This window comes from Anastrepha obliqua, chromosome 1 (genome assembly GCF_027943255.1).
Source record: "Anastrepha obliqua isolate idAnaObli1 chromosome 1, idAnaObli1_1.0, whole genome shotgun sequence".
NCBI lineage: Eukaryota > Metazoa > Arthropoda > Insecta > Diptera > Tephritidae > Anastrepha > Anastrepha obliqua.
Genome location: NC_072892.1, coordinates 68805596 through 68825242, shown reverse-complemented (window position 1 = coordinate 68825242; position 19647 = coordinate 68805596). Strand labels below are relative to the sequence as shown.

Here is a 19647-nt window from a genome sequence, read left to right as displayed (position 1 = left end):
ACAGTTAGAATTTTCAGATAATTGATTCTGTTTATATATACATTTTTTTTTTCTTAATGTACATATATTTAAAAATACACACAGAAAATTTAATATCGTTATTATTCATCGGTATTTTCCAAGTTACACGCAAATTTGAAAAGGCATTTCAGAGTGCTTGAAAGTGTTTTTCAAACTTTAAACCCGTTTTTCTCAAAATGGTGTTTTCAAAGTTCGTTACCAACATTACTCGAAAACGGCTAAGCCGATTAGTCTCAAATTTTAACACGAGCTTCTTAAATATATTTTTTAGTAATAATCGAAGATTTTTTCTAACCCATAAATATTTTTTTTATAAACAATTTAAGGCCGAAAATTTAGAAATCCACATTTTGTCAAAACAATTTATTTTGCTTATTCCTTCCATTAATTACCAGATTTAATTTAATTTCCGAGAATCCAGTTCAGAGATATAGTGGTCACCGCAAAACGTCTTTTTTAAGAGGAGCTCCTGGAGATCCGCTGTAGCTCTTTTCCAAATAAATATTTTTACTAATACTAAGTCTTAAAATGCAGTTCAAAGATAACATAATACATATTTATACAAATTTTTAGATCAATAAATTTAAAAGTTTTCTCATAAACCATTCTCAAAAATTCGCTTTTTTCGCCCTTCTAACTGTATATAACCCCTTAAGCTTAAAACATTGAAAATTTATTCTTTAATTAATTAATTCTTTAGATTGTAAACGAATTTTTAAATAAAAAAAATGGAAAAATTTGAAAGCACTCGAGGAGCTACCCCTGTTGTTGTTGTAGCAGCATAAACATTCCCCATACTTATGTACATACGGGGAATGCTGCTGGAGTGACAGTCCTTGGCCGGAATAAATCCGGGTCGTTTCGGTAACGTAGAACCGACTGTCGTGGAAACGAGGAGCTGCCCCTCTTAAGAGCTGGTTGTCATTTCTGCATACTTATCTAAGCAAATTTGTTTTCTTTGGTTGTATGATTATTTGGCTTATGGTTGTGCTTATAGTTATGGACGTTCCTTCAGCAAGCGAACACTATATACTTAAGCCGCAAAAGGTCGAATTCCACAGTCTCACATCATTTGAGACGTGATGCAGTGTTCTTTGGTACTTACAGGTACTTACTTTTCAAATATCTGTCTACCCTAGAAAGCACCTTTTAGCCCTTCCTTTATAACTAATTTGTTTACAAGAAAACACTTTATGTCCTTCAAATGCTTGCGAAATCTGTCGATGAATTTATTTCGCTTTTATTAATCAAATGTTTTTAAATACATGTATATTTGCAAATATAATATTATATGTTTTATTAAAACATTAATTTCCACACATTTTTTATATCATATCAATTTCATAGTTTCTTACTTTTATCTATGCAATATAAAAAGCGTACCATTTACATGTTTGTATATGCAAATATTTGCATTAAGTATTAAACTCAATTTTAATTAAAGACCTATATTCTTCGATTTTAATACAAAAAAAGTCGTTTGACTTCCAAGGGTTAGAAAATAGTCTAACAAGATTATATTTATGTGGTACAGCTTAGAAATACAATAGAAAAATATATAAGTATTTATGCAATTGTTGAGTTTTGTTCAAGTTGTTCGAAGTTTGTCAAGGAATGAAGAATTCAAAATCGTTTATTTTTACAAATGTAGGTACATATAGAATTTGAGATTAAGCACTTTTCAAGCAATGTCCATATCTGCTGACGTAAAAACATAATTGCTGAAGGAATTTAATATTATATGAAGGCTACGTGTTTAATGCTTAAAATAAATTGAGTGAATGTTTTATTATAAAAAATCGTTTATGACACCAATTATTGGTTTTTCTACTTAACTTTGCAAAAAGGCAGTTTATACGTTAAATAAATTTGTATCCTAGGTATTATTTTAACTTTCGTTTTGTAAGATTGAGTATGAGTGGCTGAAAATGGAATGTAAATTAAATGGAATTTATTAATTTTTTCTGTTTCTTGCTTTGCTGGAGAATCATTTGCAGTTACGGCGTTTCCATTTTCCACTTCAGTGGGAAAGTGTACTTTTTTATTATTTTCTGTTATATTGTAAGGGTTTTCTGACTGGATTTCTGTTGTTGGTTTATTACAAATTCTTCATACTATAAGCCTAGTAGTTGTTCAACTCAGCATACTCCAACTCTTGTGCAATGTTTTTGTACTTTTCCAGACCCTTGCTTACTTCGGCTGTAAATTCGATTCCACATGTGACGGAAGACAGGCAAGGCATGTAAAAGATAGAGAAGACTTTTCAGTGAACATAAAATAAGAATTTTCACGCTTTTACCATTTTTTAACATAAGATAACCATTGTTAAAACTAAAATGAAAACAAAATGCTTTTATTTCAACATTTATTTGCTGGTAAAAATTATATTCTTTTTAAGCTCTTTTTTTACAAGAGCGTGCGCATAGGTGTTATACCATATAAATGTATACGAATCTGTAGTAATAATTCAGTGGTGTAGAGAAATGAAAAATATGCAAATAATAAAACTAAATCAATACAAATACACAATCAAAAAGTTTTTCTTTGGTTAACATCATCAATGAGTTTCACAACTAGCCAAATACAACTACAGCTACGAGAGACTACTTAAATCAAATACAAGTCAACACCGCATGAGGTGGTAAGCAGAGCTACAAATATGTTATGTATTGAGAGGCATAGCACTGACTGCTACACTATCAGACAAATTTTTATAGACACGCAAATGTAGTTGAATTTCTGCGGTTTTATGACTTTTGCTTTCTGCAGCCGCTCTTGCTGTTTTTGTCGTGGAGTTGGTTGTTCTAGAGTATATGTTTTTGTTGTTGCGGTTGGATTGTTTAGCGACTCTATTCCTTGAGGATGAGCTCGACGAAAGCGGTATCGAGATCGTCTCCAATATCCTTGTAGCGTTCCTTCTCCAAAACGAGATCGTCTAATGAAGTTATGAAGAGGTAAAATAAATTAATAAATTGAGGAAATTATTAAAAAAAAGGAAATCAAATAATCGTGGTAATAAAACAAATGAGGACATAAAATTTAATTGAAATATATCTGTTAAAGTTTGACAAAACAACTTAAACCGACTCATCTTTCTCTAGCTGGTCAAAGAAAGTTGCAGGTTTCACTGCAATATTTAAACTGTAAGCTATTTACGCTTTAACTTTAAAATCCAACCTAATAGATCTCCATGAGAGATCAGAGTTTATTGCTCTAAAGTCAAAAATTTTGGTTTGCCAAATTCCACAGATACATACATTTGTACACATAATGCAAAATTTAAATAAATAAAATACACAAAGTAACTTATAAGATAAGACACATAAATAGGATCAGAGAAAAAATCACTTTCTAGAATCAGCGCAAGCCCAACTCACAATCAGCTAACTCGAAGTTTACTTAGCACGATTGAAATTTATTTTTATGAGAAAAGAACTTGTCAAATGATCTGCTAAACAGAGTTGATATTACAATGCAAAATTTACCTTTAAAGTTATAGTGCAGAAATGCGACTAGAACTACAATCGTCCAACGGCAAAATCAAAAAAAGTCCGATCTTGAAAAGTTTAGCGATAGTTTTTAAGATTAAATTGGCATTTACGAATAAATTAAGTGGGTCCACTTTGTCCACTTAACTGAAATTATGATTATCCAGTGATATTTTCAAAGATCTCATAGTTTAATGTAATTTTTATCAAAGATCCATAAATGGAAATCTTAAGAATAAATAAACTTTCTAAACAGTGAAGACAAATAAAAACTAAAATTAAATACACAAAATAAAAATTAAATACACAAAATAAAAATTAAGTACACAAAATAAAAATTAAGTACACAAAAAACCGAAAACAACGTAAAACAGAAAATTAAGTTTACCTTCTTTGCTTCATTAGACGGCGAAAGGCTCAAAAGCAGCTTCATTCATTGGCATTGGATTGCTGGCGTTGTTAGTGCGGCAGCCGCGTCACTTTGCGGTATTTGCTGTTATATTATTTAAATTGCGCTTTTTTTCTCAAAAAAAGTATGTATATTATTTAAGCTGGCAAGTTGCTGTTAGCGAAAAATAAAAAAAACAACACAAACAAAAACTTTTCGTTCCTCACAATAACGCAGCCACCATAAGGCTGAATATTTCCTTTCGAATAGCGATTTAAACATTTTTTTAGATTTTTATTACTAATAATAAATAAAGAACAGAATAAACATAACAAATGCATTGGTTTAAATTAAATAGGTATTTCAAAAAGAATTTTTGTTGTGGATCCTCTAAACTAAACGCGTTCATGCAAACAACTAAAACTGGCAGCTTTATGTAGCGGCTGTGTTTCGCCTATGTGGAATTCACGCCCAAAGAAGAGGTTGCCTTTGCACTCCAGGTGCTTGCGCATACACTTATATTATTACTTTTCTTTTTATTAGCGATATACCGCATAAATTAAGCTGTTGGCGCCGGTTCCGGTGCAGCCTCAGCTGCTGGTGCTGGAGCAGCTTCCGCTGGTGGCGCTTCAGTAGTAGGTGCAGGTGCGCCTGCATCTGGTGGAGCGACAGCCGCCTCCGCTGGTGCAACTTCTGTAGGAGCTGCTACTGGAGCTGCAGCTCCCTCTGCTGGAGGTGCAGCTGCTGCTGCTGGAGCTCCCTCTGCTGGAGGTGCAGCTGCTGGTGCTGGAGCTCCCTCTGTTGGAGGTGCAGCTGCTGGTGCTGGAGCTCCCTCTGCAGGAGGTACAGCTGCTGGAGCTGGTGCACCTTCTGCAGGTGGTGCTGCTACAGCTGGTGCACCTTCTACAGGTGGGGCTGGTGCACCTTCCACTGGCGCAGCACCTTCAGCTGCTGGGGGTGCTGCCTCACTCTCGGCTGGTTCCGCTCCTGGTGGTGGTGGTTCATAATTCTTCACGAATGGCACCTCAGCACCTTCGGGCGGTAAATCGATGGAGTATTCAAATGGTGGTGGTGGTGGCGGTGGTGGTGTTGGCTCTTTCGGTGGCTCAACTGGTGCCGCTTCTGCAGCAGGCACAGCGGAGACCCTTCTCTCAGCCCCTTCAACACCTTCGACACCGGCTTCTGCTGCTTCAGCGGCTGCCGCCTCCGCAGCCGCTGCTGCTTCGGCCTCTGCTTTGGCAGCTTCGGCAGCAGCGATTTCCTCAGGAGTGGGTGTTGGCAATTTAGGTGTTGGCGGTTTGGGATTGCGAGGCGTCCAGAATGGTTCAAGTCCGGGTATCAGATCCATGAAGGCCAAGTCAAGACTGTCGCCTATAAGGCAATAGCGCTCCTTCTCAACAATAATATCATCTTGACGGTTATTATTGGCATTTGATTGGCGTTTTGATTTTTATTTTTGTGATTAGAGATAGCATGATCGTTTGATGAGCGAAAATGCAAGAAGATAGCAAGAGCATGCGAGCAGTAAGAAGATTAAAAAATATAATAAAGTGCAATTTAATAAAAAAATAAACAAATAAAATTGCAAAACTTAAAGTAGAGCCAATTTAAAATAGATGAAAGTGTTAAAAAGAGCTATGAAGTGTTGAGTCTAATGAAAGGTGGAACATTTTTGGTTTGTTAGTGGGAATTATTTTCGTTAAACAAGCAAAAGAGAGTTCCCGACGTTTAAAACACACAAATGCAGCGGGTCATATCAGGCAACAAATCAGAAATCGACGAGCAAGTTGCGTATCCGAAACCAAATTTAATTTAGTTGAACGAACTAATAAATATTTGGTTTTAAATTTTATTTCTTTATAAAGTCGTAATCAATCACAGTATTCTATTTTTACAAATAAATTGTCCGGCATTTCGTTTAGGCTTCCGAAAAATTTTACACCGGCGGAGCATCAGCAACTGGGGCAGCGGGCGTTTCTGCGGGTGGCGCAGCTGGTGCGTCAGCGGCCGGGGCAGCAGCTTCAACTGTGGCTGCTGGTGCACTTTCCGCAGCAGGTGCACCCTCAGGAGCTGGGGGTGGTGCTGGTGCTCCTTCTCCCGGTGGAGCACCCTCTGCAATTGGTGCAGGTGTTCCTTCAGCTGGTGGAACACCATCAGCAGCGGGAGCTGGCCCACCATCGGCTGCTGGGGCACCCTCAGCTGGTGGCGCGCCCTCTGTTGGTGCCTCCTCTGATGGTGGCGGAATAGCACTGGGATCGAAATTCTTTACGTATGGCACTTCAGCGCCTTCTGGAGGTAAATCGATGGCATATTCGAATGGTGGTGGTGGTGGTGGTGGTGGTGTGGGTTCCTTCACTGGCTCAGGGACGGCTTCAGCGCTTGCAACACCTTCCTCACCGACTGCCGGTGCACCTTCAGCAGTACCTTCAACCGTTGCACCGCGTTCGGCAGCTTCAGCAGCAGCTTTGGCAGCCGCTTCTGCATCAGCAGCTGCTGCTTCGGCAGCAGCAATTTCTTCAGGTGTCGGTGTGGGCACTTTGGGTGTTGGTGGTTTGGGATTACGATCCGTGTAGAATGGTTCCATGCCCATCAGATCAACAAAGGCCACATCGAGACTGTCGCCTATCAATGCATAGTGCTCCTTCTCTATAATCATCTCATCTGGATTAGTGAACGACGCAAGTGTGTTGGTAGGTAAATTGTGCGTTTATACGTTTGTTTGGTTGTTGGATTGGTCATTTGGTTGGTTGGTTGGTTGGTAGGTTGGTTTGATTGAACGGATTTTTTGTGGTTAAGTAAACGATTATCAGTCAGTAAAGTAAACAAAGCGGCGAACGTGAGGCAAGATGAATAAAACAAAAAAAGACGAAATTAAATTAAGCCATTATAGAAGCCCTATAGCTGATATTTCACTACTGGTAACTGGTGTTCATGAATGATGCCTAAATGTTAACAATTAAGGCGCACGGAAACACAAAGTTCTAGGTAGCCAATAGAGAGTTCCTAATTAATTGGAACACGAATTGGATAAAACAGCAATAACACGAGTACAACGAGCGAGTACAACATTTAAGAAGAGATTTCTCATTGCATTCAACCGTCATTGCATATTCTACGTTTCGTATATAAAAGTATTAGTCAAAATACTTAGTGCATTTTTGGAAAAATACTTTATTTGTGCAAATTGCAGCTGAATCATATGTAAATGTATTTTATGTAAAAATTTAAATAATAAATTGCCTTCGTAATTTAATTCACTTTACGCAAATAAATTGAATTCAAAATGCATACATCATTTTTTTACATTTACTGGAGACTAAGAAATGAGTTTTAAAATTGTTTTAATTTAAACAACAGCAAAGTCAATTTGTTTTCTGGTTTCTTTGTTTGTTTACAATTTGTTACTAATTTTATTGTTGTCTGTGAGTGGATAATAGGAAGTGGAGTTTGAAAGACAGGATAGTGGGGATAAAGGCAGTAGGAAAATTCTTAAAAATTAAACAGATATTACACATAAAACGCTTGAGAGTTAAATCTTTTTCCTTTTTTTTTTGCAGATGTCTCTTACTTTACAATAATCAAGTAAATAGCATTAAACAGAAAATTACATACAAGCGCACAAAATTCAAAATAAAATAAAATAACTAAATTAAAATAAAATTATAAATTAATATCTTCGCGTTCAATGCAACAGTGCAATTGTTGCAATGTTATATTAATACAAATATTTTTTAATTTTAAACTTTTTTAGTTATGTAATTTATTAGCAACAAACGCAACAATCAGGAAGTATACGAGTAAAATAAATTAAAAATAAAATATAAAACTGAAATTAAAACACTTTATAAACAAAAGAAAAGCATATGAAGATATGTACCATATATTATATTGCAACGAAAGGACAATTTCGATATTGATGTCAGGAAAATTATAAAAAAGAATTGCTTTGTATACTATATTTCGTAATAGTTTTAGCACTCTTTGAAGTGAGAAAGTTATTCTAAGACAATGTGTATATAAAATGGGTTTTTTCTCAATAATTGGAATGTTCAAAAATGCAAACGTAAAGTTACAAATTAGTATTATGTTTCAATCGCTTTTTTTAATAAATTTATATAGTTATTTGTTTTTTCTTTAAGAATGTTTCTTTCACTCATAATTTAAAAATGAATATTAGTGGAAATATTTGTGTTTTTGTTTTGTTTGTTGTCGCTTTTAAAAATAAATAAAAATATTTCGTTTTAGCGATTTGTTGTTTTTGTTTTTTTTTTTGTTTACATCATTTGCTGTTGCTGTTGTAGCTCTAGTTAGAGTTTCACTGCACGATTCGCTTTGCAACAAAATGCTTTAAATAACTTGAATTATTTTTAATTATTTTAACATTATGGAAGGATACCCACTCCGCTGACTCGACATCAGGAGGACCATAGGCACCTCGTTCATAGGCAGCAAAGGCACTATCTACTATATTCTTGCATACTTTTGTATTTGTTACGAAGTTGTTGTTGTTGGTGTTGTTTAATGTAGTTCTTTCATTGTAATCGTAGTAAAATAGTGTGTATGTAAGTATTTATGTTTGCATGTATGTATACATGTTTAGGAGGAGGCCACAATCGAGCGAGTGGGAGTGGCAGTGGCGTAGGTGTAGTAAGTGGTATTCACATATTTTGAATATCATGCAGAGTGGCTTCCATTTCTTCCTGCAGCAGTTTGTTCTTATTGCGCTCGTTCATTAGATCATCTAATCCGAGTTTAAATGAGATTTTTTTTTACCATTGTTTAGTGTAATTGTTTTTGATACAAAATTATTGCAAATCGAACATTTTTTAAATATGTTATCATTATCATTAGGAAGTTTAAAAAATTTAACAATTAACATTTTTTTGTCAAAATATAAATACAAACAACAAGAAAAGTCAAATAAATGGTTTTCACAATTTTTTTAGTAATTTTATATAATATGTGTAAACAATATTTTGGCAGGCAGTGGCGGAGCAGGTAGGCGAGCGAGCAGGCAAGCACATAAAATTAAAAAATAATAATACATTTTAATAAATTAGAAGCAAAAAGAAGAGCAAATCGTCGCTAGACTCGAGTAAGAATACAAATATAATTAAATTAAGAGATAACAATTTCATAGTCGAGACGAGTAGCTCTAATAAACAAAAGTAAAATAATCAGTTAAAGCAATAATAAGATTTAACAAAATAATCAAAAATAAATATATGTAAATATTAGATATGTGGTACAATATATTATTAAACAGGCCACCAATAAGTTTTTTTTTCATATGCAGAGACGTTTCCTCATCTAACTGTACTTTTTTATTTTAACCGTTTGCACTCGAGAGCTCCGCTGCGGAGTCATTTAAAATTTGTTTTCAAACTCCGAAATGGAGGCAATACAAATAAGTTTCAGCTCATAACATAAGCACAGAAAGAAATCATATTAACTTCATTTAACTGTAATAACTGTTTACATATTGCAAAGGCAATTTTTTAAAAACATTTGTGGTATGTAACGGTACATGGAACTGTAATTTTACGCTTTACGTAAGAAATCTGAAGCAAATTGAAGTAAGTCCTGTTAGAGGTATTCGAGGAGCATCACATCTTGGAATTGAAATGGCTTCAAATGCAAAGGGTTAAGCTAATTGAAATTTGTTGTCAAGTTTAAGGGGAATTGAAATTAATTAAGAAGATGTAAATCAAAAATCACTTATACCGTCGTGGTCATTATTAGCCTTGAAAATAGTGGATTTTTACGCCAGTTTTGCCGTAGTTTCGGTCTTAGTGTTTTAAACAGTTGCTCTTTTTGCCCGGTTAGACAGTCACTTTATTTTGTAACTTTGTACAATATTTTTTTTCATTCGAAAATATGAATAAGGTGCGAAAATTTATATTTCGAAATTAGTTTCGTCATTTATTTTGCTGTACATTTCAAAATGTGAACTTTTACATTGAATAGGGAAACATAACGCAATAAAAGAATGATTTGTCAACTTATGTATTTTTTTACTAGAACTCGGGTGTTTAGATAAAAAAATGTAGCCTGCGAAATCAATTCATTATTATAAACTTCAGTTATCTTCAATTACACAATATCCTATTAGAAAATATTATAAATAAAAAAATCTAAAATAAAGAAAAACACAATACATAAATTAAAAAATATAACAACAATACTTGAACAATTAAAACTCACACACAATCAGAGCGTGTACATTGGAAAATACCAACAAAAGGATAAAGGCATATGTAAATAATTTGTAAATGCTAAGGAAATGAAGGGAATATACTTAAAATTATGGCTAATAGTTAAGAATATTGACAACTAAGCGCTGCATATTCAAGAAAACTAAAAAAACAAGAATATGGAACTTCAAATACCAGCTCAGATACATATTTTCAATAAACCATACAATGCTAGATTTATTTTTATACATACTACAATTTCATATTACTAACACTAGCACACTGCTTTCATAAACTATGTATGTATTTTAACTTTAAATACGTAGTAATAAAAGAAATAGATCTTTAAAGGACATACCTTCGAGCCTGTCGACTTCCTTCTGCAATTTTTGAACGGAACGTTCAGCGAATTCAGCACGGGCTTCAGCCTAGTTGTTCACGGTTTTTGTATAAAAGCGCAATTCAGAGTCATTGATGAAAATGGTTTTTGAATTACCATTTATGTGAGATTAGGAAAAAATTTAAAAATAAAAATCGATTAGTGTATGTTTAAAAAGAGAAGGCAGTTGTAAATAACATTTTTTTCAAAAGTTTTATTTTGGGAATCAATAAAAAATGGACATAGACAAAATTACAAAATATACAATGACAAAATTTGACGTAGATTTTTCCTGGCTATAATAATTATTGTCATTCATAAGACGTGCTTATGTGCACATTTTCATAAAAAGCAATTGCTTCAACACTTTTTATTAGAAATGAATTTTGCAACGGTTAAATTTTTTGTACTGGTATTTCGATTTTGTCATTGTATCTTCTGTCATTTTAATATTCTTTTCGAAGGGTTAAAGCTTCTCAAATACTACCAAAACCAGCGTTAATATGTACGAGTATTTATATCGAAATTGTTTACTGCGCAACATACTCGTCTCTTTTCTATTTTTTGGTTAATATTTACTTTCGAAATTGTTGTTGGAGAAAAGATTTCGGTTAATTGTGTTAAAATAATTGTTGAAACATTATTATTGATATTATTTTTTATGAATTGATTAATACTGTTAATGTTATTTGCGTTTAATAGTTAAATTTTCAAAATCAAATATTATTTTTAGTTAATCTTTTTGTTTACAATAAAGGAGTGCTAAGTTATACGAGGGCATATTTTGTATTCTCTACAAGAATAAGTAGGGATACACGAGTAGTACCAACTTTAAAGCTTTAATAGCCTCATATGTTGTCCAATTCATTTTGTTTTAAACTAAACAGATTTTAACAAGTTTCATTTGTTAAATTGCCAACTACAGTTGCTACAAATTTTTATTTTCGCCAACAGCAGCATCTACGATGGAAATAAACTTTTTGTGTTGGTCTATCAGAAAAAAACAGCTTCAACGGGGCAAAATCCAACTTACAGTTTCTAAATTAATTTTCATCTGAAAAATCTCCTTTTCGCTTTCTTTTTGTGCTTCACGAGCCTAAAAACATGGACGAATAAACACAGCAAACAACAACGTGATGATGGATCGCCGATGCACACAAACACAAAAGAAAAATATATCATTTACTTTTTTTTGTTTTTGTAGCATATACATATGTATGTATATAACGATTTATTCGATAATATTTGTAGAATCGTTTGCAAAAATTTTCAAATTTGGCACAAAGAAATAAAATATCTACCGAAGAGCTGATTTTATTGTATTCTCTTACTTGTATTATTTTTTTTATTAATTTTTTGATTTTTTTGTCGTTATTTAATTAAAGCTGAGGAAAACTAACACATATTAAAACACAAAATTGTTTAAGGCTATAAAAAAGAAAATTTTAAGTAAAAAGGTGAAACAAAGTAGGAATTGATGTGAATATTGCTATCAAGAAATAATATAGTGGGAACATCATTACAAACATTTTTTTTTCATATGAAGTTATAAAAAGGCGGCAACGCATTTAGACACATATATTTTGCACAACACTGTCGCAGTGATTTTACGCACAGTGCTGAAAAATATTTGCTTCATTTCTTTCAGGTACTTTTACTTTTAACTTAAAACCTTTAACCACCATTGGCAATCAATGCACAAAAAGTTGTTTTCAATTTTATGCAAGTGTACATTTTAGTCTAAATATATATATATATTTTTCAATTTAAAGTAAAAAAGTAATAGTTTTTGGGGAACCGTCTTGGGTATAATGAAATTATGAGAGATAATTTTTAAACTTTACATTTGTGTTTGAGGAATGTTTTTTTGTTCCTTTCTATATTTATTGTAGTTTGGTTTTCTTTTTCCTTTTTTTATTTTTTATTCTTTTTGCTACTTGCCATGATATATTTTTCTGTTGTGTGGTGATCGCTGTTGCTGTTTGGGTACATATCTATATCCGTTTTTGTTTTTTGGCTACACTGTGATTACACTAACGGCAACAAAAATACACTAAAAACTATATATGTATACATATGAATATAGATTACAACAAAAACCAAAATATAAGCTCAGGTTACGAATATTACAAAAATTTACATTGGACACCTTTGGCTTCTATTTTTTATGTATGTACATTAATTAAAATTGAGAATAACAATTTGTGCAATTCGATATTTAAAATTTTTTTTTTTCGTTCTGTTTGCATAAAATATTTATGCAGGTGATATTCACGCGTTTCGGGTTTTGGGACGCATAATAAAACAAAGGCGATGTACAAGTTCGATTAAATAAAGCATTTTGGAACTACACGTGAATACCATTTTTTAAAGCTATAAACGTTTTACAAAAGCAAAATGAAAATTATTTTATAAATGTAAGGAAGCGGTGATGATACATATTTCGACTAAGCAATCTTCTGACTGGGTGGAGTCGAACATATCTCATTAGGTAAACTAATGTAATAAGAACAATACGAGGACTTCCTCCAACTTTTATGTATGGATTATTCAAACACAAAATCTTACACTTGGCAATGAACTAATCATTGTATAAGTTTTATTTCGAGTAGTATCGATACCGCCTTAGTAATTCGATATCTCCTTACTTCCTGACATTTTTACTCACACCGGGTATAGAAAAATTGGCCGAAATCGAGTCGAAAATTTAATACTTCAAATGGTACCATCTAATTGAATATTTACAGAATTATCGACTTATGGAAAGAAGCATGAGTAGGTAAGTAAATAAATCTATAGTTGCGTTCGATGAAAGTGGCACTGAAAGTGTGGAACAGTGCCTGTCAGAGCAGTGTACTGCAAAAGCGTCAATACACGAAAACGGCGCGATTCTGAATAAAACGGTGCCAATTTGCACATAAAAGTAAAATGAACCGAAGGGATTTACTTGAAGAAATTATGGATGACTTGTTGCCTATTGGGACCAATGGTACTGCATCAAGTTATTCATCCCTAGAAGAGGAGCTAATCTATAAATTATATTAATACGAAGAGCAAAATTTTGTCGTACCTTTTGTTAGTATTTATAGTCAGAGAAAAAAGTTGAAACATATACCAATGGATAGCATATGTGAAGACGGTTTGCACAATGTATTAAAATAGATACATAAGTGAATAGGTGCAGGTAAAATAACCACACTATTTTACCTGTATATGATATATCATGTTATAATATGTATCATGATATTATATATATGTATCATGATATAAAAGTTGATGAAACAACTGTAAACTTATATATTGTGAATCAATACTATTATATTCAGAAATTATGATGGTCATGCATTAATTGATGATTGTGTTTTATTATGGTTTTCCAAAAAAAACTAAATTGTTTTTTCCGTAATACATCAAATTAAATGTTTCCAATTCATGAATAAAAAAAAATTATGATATTTGAAATACACAAATATAGGATCGCTTAATACATGTAAATACATTTTCACATTATCTATGTTTTCTATTTATATATGTTTCAACTTTTTTCTATGACTATAAATACTAAAAAAAGGTATGACTAAATTTTGCTCTCCGTATTTATATAACGTCGAATAACGTCGAAATTTCGACGTACGGGCGATCCTAGTCTGTATTATTTTGTGTAGCAGGGGTAATATGCTTTTTTTAGTACCATTCAATACATTGCCTATTTTATTTGTTTCGTTTTTTTGCATCATGGAAGGGTGTATTATATACATACATAGCTGGAGTGCTTTGTAAGAAAAAAAAAATAGCCAAGAAATTGCGCCGAAACATTCATAACGAAAACGCCAGCATCGGCACACAGACAAGGATTTGCAAATATATTTTATGGTGGATCTGGAACTTTTTTTATTCTCATGTGAAAATGCTTGAAATCAGCGATATATTAAAAACAAACTATTGATTAGATGGTTGTCACCTAAATTACTGAAATATGTATATTTTGAATAAAATCGCATGGAATATATATTTTTACTAATGCCTTCTAAGCTATTTTAATCTATATCACTCAAAAGTGAGTGAACCCTTCCATTCGGTGAAAAAACTTAATGTTTTTAAAATTCACACTCTTTTATTCAGTTTTTTTGCTGCCTTGCACTAGATTTGAAGCTACTGTAGTACAGTACAAAAAAGTGCGAGTTATTGCATACTCAAAAACGCAGTTCAAACAATTCAGTGCAAAAGGTTCATCGAGCATTCTTCTCTATACTTAAGTAATCTAGTTCATTCATCGAATAGACCTAATAAAATGAAGAATTCATATGGCAATTGCCACATTTAAATGGATTCCAATAGTTTGTATGTGTGCAATTGAGCTAATACGTCATAACCACTTGAACCAAAGTTTTGCTTAGTAAATATTCTACCCATGAACCATTTAAAAAATACTTGAAATTTACTAAATACAGAGCAGCATTTAGTGCTTTGATTAAAAAAATATTAATGAATACCTCTTTCAACTGATGATCCAAAAGTCTGATTTGACCCTCGAAAGTTTCTTCTTTTTGTGTGGCCTACAATACCAATTTTATGACATATTTTGGCGGCCAACAAAATCAACAATCCCGTTAATCCCCACCAAACCATCAAAATAAAATGTGCAATAATACAGTAGCATAATTTCGCCATGGAGAAAACATTAATTGTTGTCAATAATGAGGACACACATTTTAATGTTGTTTAACGGTGCAATCAGCATGTAGTCAATTATTTGGTTTTTTGTTTTAGTTTCCGTGGTGAAGGCGAACGAACAGTGACGTTGATTGGTTGCATTGATGTATTTTAGGTTAGTGGGTGGGCGTTTGACAGTAGTGTATTTTTTGTTGGTATTTGGTGCAAATTAAATGTTGCAAAAAATAAATAATATACGTAAAATACAACAATAAAACGTGTACAAGCAAGCAACAGTTTGTTTTATTTTTGCTTAGTATTAGTTAAATGCGGGGGGAATTGCAGTCGTTGGCATTTTTTGTTGTTGTCGATTTCGGCGTTTTTAATTTGTTGTTGTATTTATTATTTCCAGTCGATTATTTTATGATTTGGTTGTAGAATTCGGTGCATAATTGCCATTTTTAAATTGCACAACAACAAAGTTTAATTCAACAACAAGCAAGCGAGTAGTAAAACAGCAACAAATAAAACATGAAAATAAACGAAAAAAAGGTGAATATAATTGCTGGTTAACTGGAGTTTTAAATTTATATAAAATTTAAATAAAAATCAAAACAAGTAAAAATGATAATAAAAGAGTTAAAGATATACATATAGCAATAATAAAAAAATATATCGGTAGATATTTTATGTGTTGCAAAAGTATAAACATTTTAAATTTTTATTAGCATTGTTAGTAGCCATAAAATACATTTTACATAAAAATATATATAAGTATATAAAATATGTTAATTATTCACATTTATAAAATGTATGAAACCAAAGAAACGAAGAGCAGAGGTGCCAACGCGACAGCGCAAGTTTTGCATTTCTCAAATATTCTCTTTTAAATAAATGCATTTGTGACGAGTAGAATCACAGCGCCAACAATTCGATTCATTTCTCTGTTTGAACTTAGAACTGACAGCTTAGAGAAATTAACAATTTATTTTATTGTAAACAATTATGAGAATTCCCGTTGCTGAAGACACGCGTAAGGACATTTGTAAAAGTATATACGTGGTATATTAAAAAAATTTGTTATTTCAAAAGTACCAAAGTAACATTTTTACAACTGTCCAGCGCATTTGCTGTACATTATTCATAAGTATGAATGTAGAATTAACGCTGTTAGGAGCATAACTTAAGAATTCTTTTACTGGGAAGGTTTTCCTATTTATTTTGCTGTCATTTGTAAAAGAGGTCCATTTTTTATTCAATTCGCAAGATTTCCCTTTTTTATGCTGCTTAAAAAGTACCTCCTTTAGACGGGTGTTCAAGGTCTTGATTTGGTTCTTGTATTCTTCCTCACGTTGGTTGGCCTTTACGTTGTTCACGTTGGTTTTTTGTTTAGAAACAAATTTGCATTAAACCAAGGGATTCATCAGTTACAAGTGCAAATTTTAAGGAAAAAATTTAAAATATTTATTATGGGATAATAATATATGCATCTATTACTAATATGTATTTCAAAATGACTAAGATATGAGAATATTACAGATACTTAATATACACCTATGAATATACATATTTATATTTATATATGGAACGATATGTATGTGCAACCATAGAAATATGTAGTAAAATTTTGAAAGATGCGTTTAGAGGAAGATAATACTTCGTTTACACTTACATGGTTCTAAATATGTCGAAAGCCTCGTATTGTAATCTGTTTTCAAGTTTATAACGGTTAAATAAATGGTTACAGGACTTGAAACCACGACCAACTAATTTTAACTGCGTTAAAATATAAAAAATTCTTGGACGTTATATTGCAAAGCCTCTACATATATTGTACTTGCACATACCCAAACTATGTTTTACGTCTGAAACAATTTTTTGTTTAAATTCATTTGGACCGTTCACAATTGAATGGAAATAGTTTGGTATCATGGCATTTGCCAATTTCCGTGGCAACACAACAATTGTGAATTGCCTTATATATATATAAATATATATATAATTGGAGGGTTGTCATTGCCTGTCGAGGGGCAGCCGCTATTAGAAAACATTTTTTCTTCATTTTGGTCTTTCACCGTGATTTGAACCTACGTTCTCTCTGAATTCCGAATGGTAGTCACGCACCAACCCATTCGGCTAAGGCTGCCGAATGCCTTATAGTAAAACTAAATTGAGTTTAAAAGAATGTTCATACATTTTTTAATTTTTACATTCGTTCACTAAAATGTAATTGAAAATTAGTTTTGATTTAGTTGTTCGCAAATGGAAGCCGAACTATTTATAATCCGAATAAGTGGAAGTATAATACTTCCAAACTCAATGTTTCAACTTTGCACCGAGGGCAACAAGTTTATGTGACTGGGTCAACCCATGTTTGTGCGTTTGTCTCTATATGTAAGCACAACTTAATGGCTTTTTCAAAAATGTACATAAAAAATGTTTTTAGTCTAAATGGAAATAGAAATACATAAGGCGAGTTTCTCATATCATTCAATTAGTCCTACAACATACCAGAAATAAATTTTCGAAATCAAGTAAAAGGTAATTTAAAAACAAAAATTGTATAAAATATGTTTAAGGGCTCATGACTAATAGACAATAATGAAGCAAAAAGTACAATACATCTTTCAAATCTTATATTTTTATATGAATAAAATTTAAAATTAACTATACGATTAAAACTAAAATATACTAAATTATGTAAATATTTAATATGTAAAAAAACCGAATACTTCTTTTGTTAAAATATGTAAAAAGCACTGACCTTCTCTTCCGAAACTTCAAGGGATTTCAAGTTGTTACCAACAACACGGAGTTCTTCCTCAAGTTCCACAATTTTGCTGATGAAAAAAGTTTTTAAATAATAAATACAATTAATAATAGTATGTTTGTATGTAGTTAATATCATTTCAGAAATTCGGAGAAAATTTGAAGCCAATCTACGAAGTACAACTAATCGTTGTATTAAAATGCAAATTACTGTGTAAAAAGCACTTTTCGCAACAAACAGTTTACTGAGTGCATATAAACAAATTAAAAATTGCTGCCATTAACGACATTTTCTGCTTGCGGCCAACGTCAATAGGTTGTTCAAAGACACTAAAAAATGGTGTCAACAAATCAAATTCCTAATGCTGGCAAAAAAGGAGTAAATGAATTGCCCAATAACTCAAAATAAATGTGTACAAAATATTTTTATAAAAAAATACAAGTGAGTGTGGGATTTTTTTGGAAAGTCAGCAGACTAAAAAATCCACAAAATTTTAAGTCATATTCGCGTGAATGGTTAACAAAAAAATACAAAGCCGTCACTTGAATTTTATTTTCTATTTTGTGGACATGAAATGTTTTTGTTTGTTTGGCAGTGGTAGTCAGTGACTTTCAAATCAACCGACAACAAAAATAAATAAAAAATGAGATAGATTACAAAAGCAAAATGGAGACAAAAATTGTAATTCCGAAAAAACGACATCAAATGACTGGCAACTCTGCAGCAACTAACGAATCATCGCCAGTTGCTGATTATAGCAAAGTGTGTGTATGTGTATGTGACCAGGTAAATATTGAAAGTACATTAACGGGCTGATATTCGTTAGACCTCTTAACGTTAAAAGTTGGCGTCTTACCATTTCGGTTGTATGACAATAAATTTCACTTTCAAAAACAAAACAAAAAATACTATACAGTGCCTTCCCGATTATTGCGGCAACTAAATTTTTACGTCATGACAAATCAAACAAAAAATGATATATGTATCATTGCAGCCTCTGTAAATGCGACATCGACATTTTTTAATGCAATTGAATGAAGATCGACTTGATTTAATTATTGTTTTACAGAATTTCTTACCCTTAAATATAATTTAAGAGTAAATGCTAAAATTTAAATGGTAAATAAAATTTGTCTTTATTCTTTTAGTGAATTATACACGACTCTGGTGTTTATTGGTCGCGAATATCGTATAGTTACTTTAAATGTAAAGAAAAAATGATTGCATCGCTATGTTGGCATCAAATAAGATGACTGACGTTCCCGTGACGGTCGGTTCAACGTTACCGGAACGACCCTGGTTCATACCCGGCCAAGGACTGTCTCTCCATCAACATTCCGCATACATGTATGGGTATTGTTTTTGCTGCTACAACAACAACAATTATTTCAATAGAAGTGCCAAACTGAGTTACTGATTGTTTGTGGCTGGAAATACTTTTACTGATTCTTTTATTGAATAAACACAAAATACATCTTTCAAGTTACAAAAGCAACAATGAGAAAAGGTAAATTTTTGGCAAAGACGTGACTGTGAAAGATTGAATTGAAAGACGATTTTAGATATTTACAGCAGTGCAAAATGTCAGCAATGTATGAATGAATTATTGCCATTATTGGAGGCTCGCACATTTGTATGCAGCAACGGTGTAGTGGAGAAGCCGAATTGAACAGCAGTTTATTGAATATTATTTTCTTTTATTCATGCTTAAATGTGTATATATGGTATAAAACACTAGATTTATAAAAAATTAT

The 19647-nt window shown here is 32.3% G+C and overlaps 2 protein-coding genes across 17 annotated transcripts in view; both read right to left on the bottom strand.

Moving 5' to 3' along the window:
* Nucleotides 1–2372: 2372 nt before the first annotated feature.
* LOC129253342 (tropomyosin-1, isoforms 9A/A/B) overlaps nt 2373–19647 on the bottom strand; it is a 56504-nt gene continuing 39229 nt past the window's right edge. For 7 of the 16 annotated variants that reach the window (XM_054891673.1, XM_054891672.1, XM_054891666.1 and 4 more), the window contains 4 exons: nt 17888–17963; nt 16422–16484; nt 10450–10519; nt 2373–2956 (listed from right to left, as the gene is read on the bottom strand). In XM_054891673.1, the coding sequence (XP_054747648.1) occupies nt 2871–2956; nt 10450–10519; nt 16422–16484; nt 17888–17963 (295 nt within the window). In that variant the 3' untranslated portion in view covers nt 2373–2870. Of the gene's footprint in view, nt 2957–7189; nt 8639–10449; nt 10520–14963; nt 15027–16421; nt 16485–17887; nt 17964–19647 lie in introns of those variants that run through there. The other 9 variants (XM_054891675.1, XM_054891668.1, XM_054891667.1 and 6 more) reach the window with 3 other exon arrangements.
* On the bottom strand, nt 5826–7081 carry LOC129253344 (tropomyosin-1, isoforms 33/34-like). Its single transcript, XM_054891682.1, has one exon. The coding sequence runs from the start codon at nt 6551–6553 to the stop codon at nt 5834–5836; it is 720 nt and encodes a 239-aa protein (XP_054747657.1). The 5' UTR covers nt 6554–7081; the 3' UTR covers nt 5826–5833.

What these genes read in the sequence shown, in the direction of transcription:
- LOC129253344 (XM_054891682.1), bottom strand. Translation starts at nt 6,553, where the DNA reads ATGATTATAGAGAAGGAGCACTATGCATTGATAGGCGACAGTCTCGAT.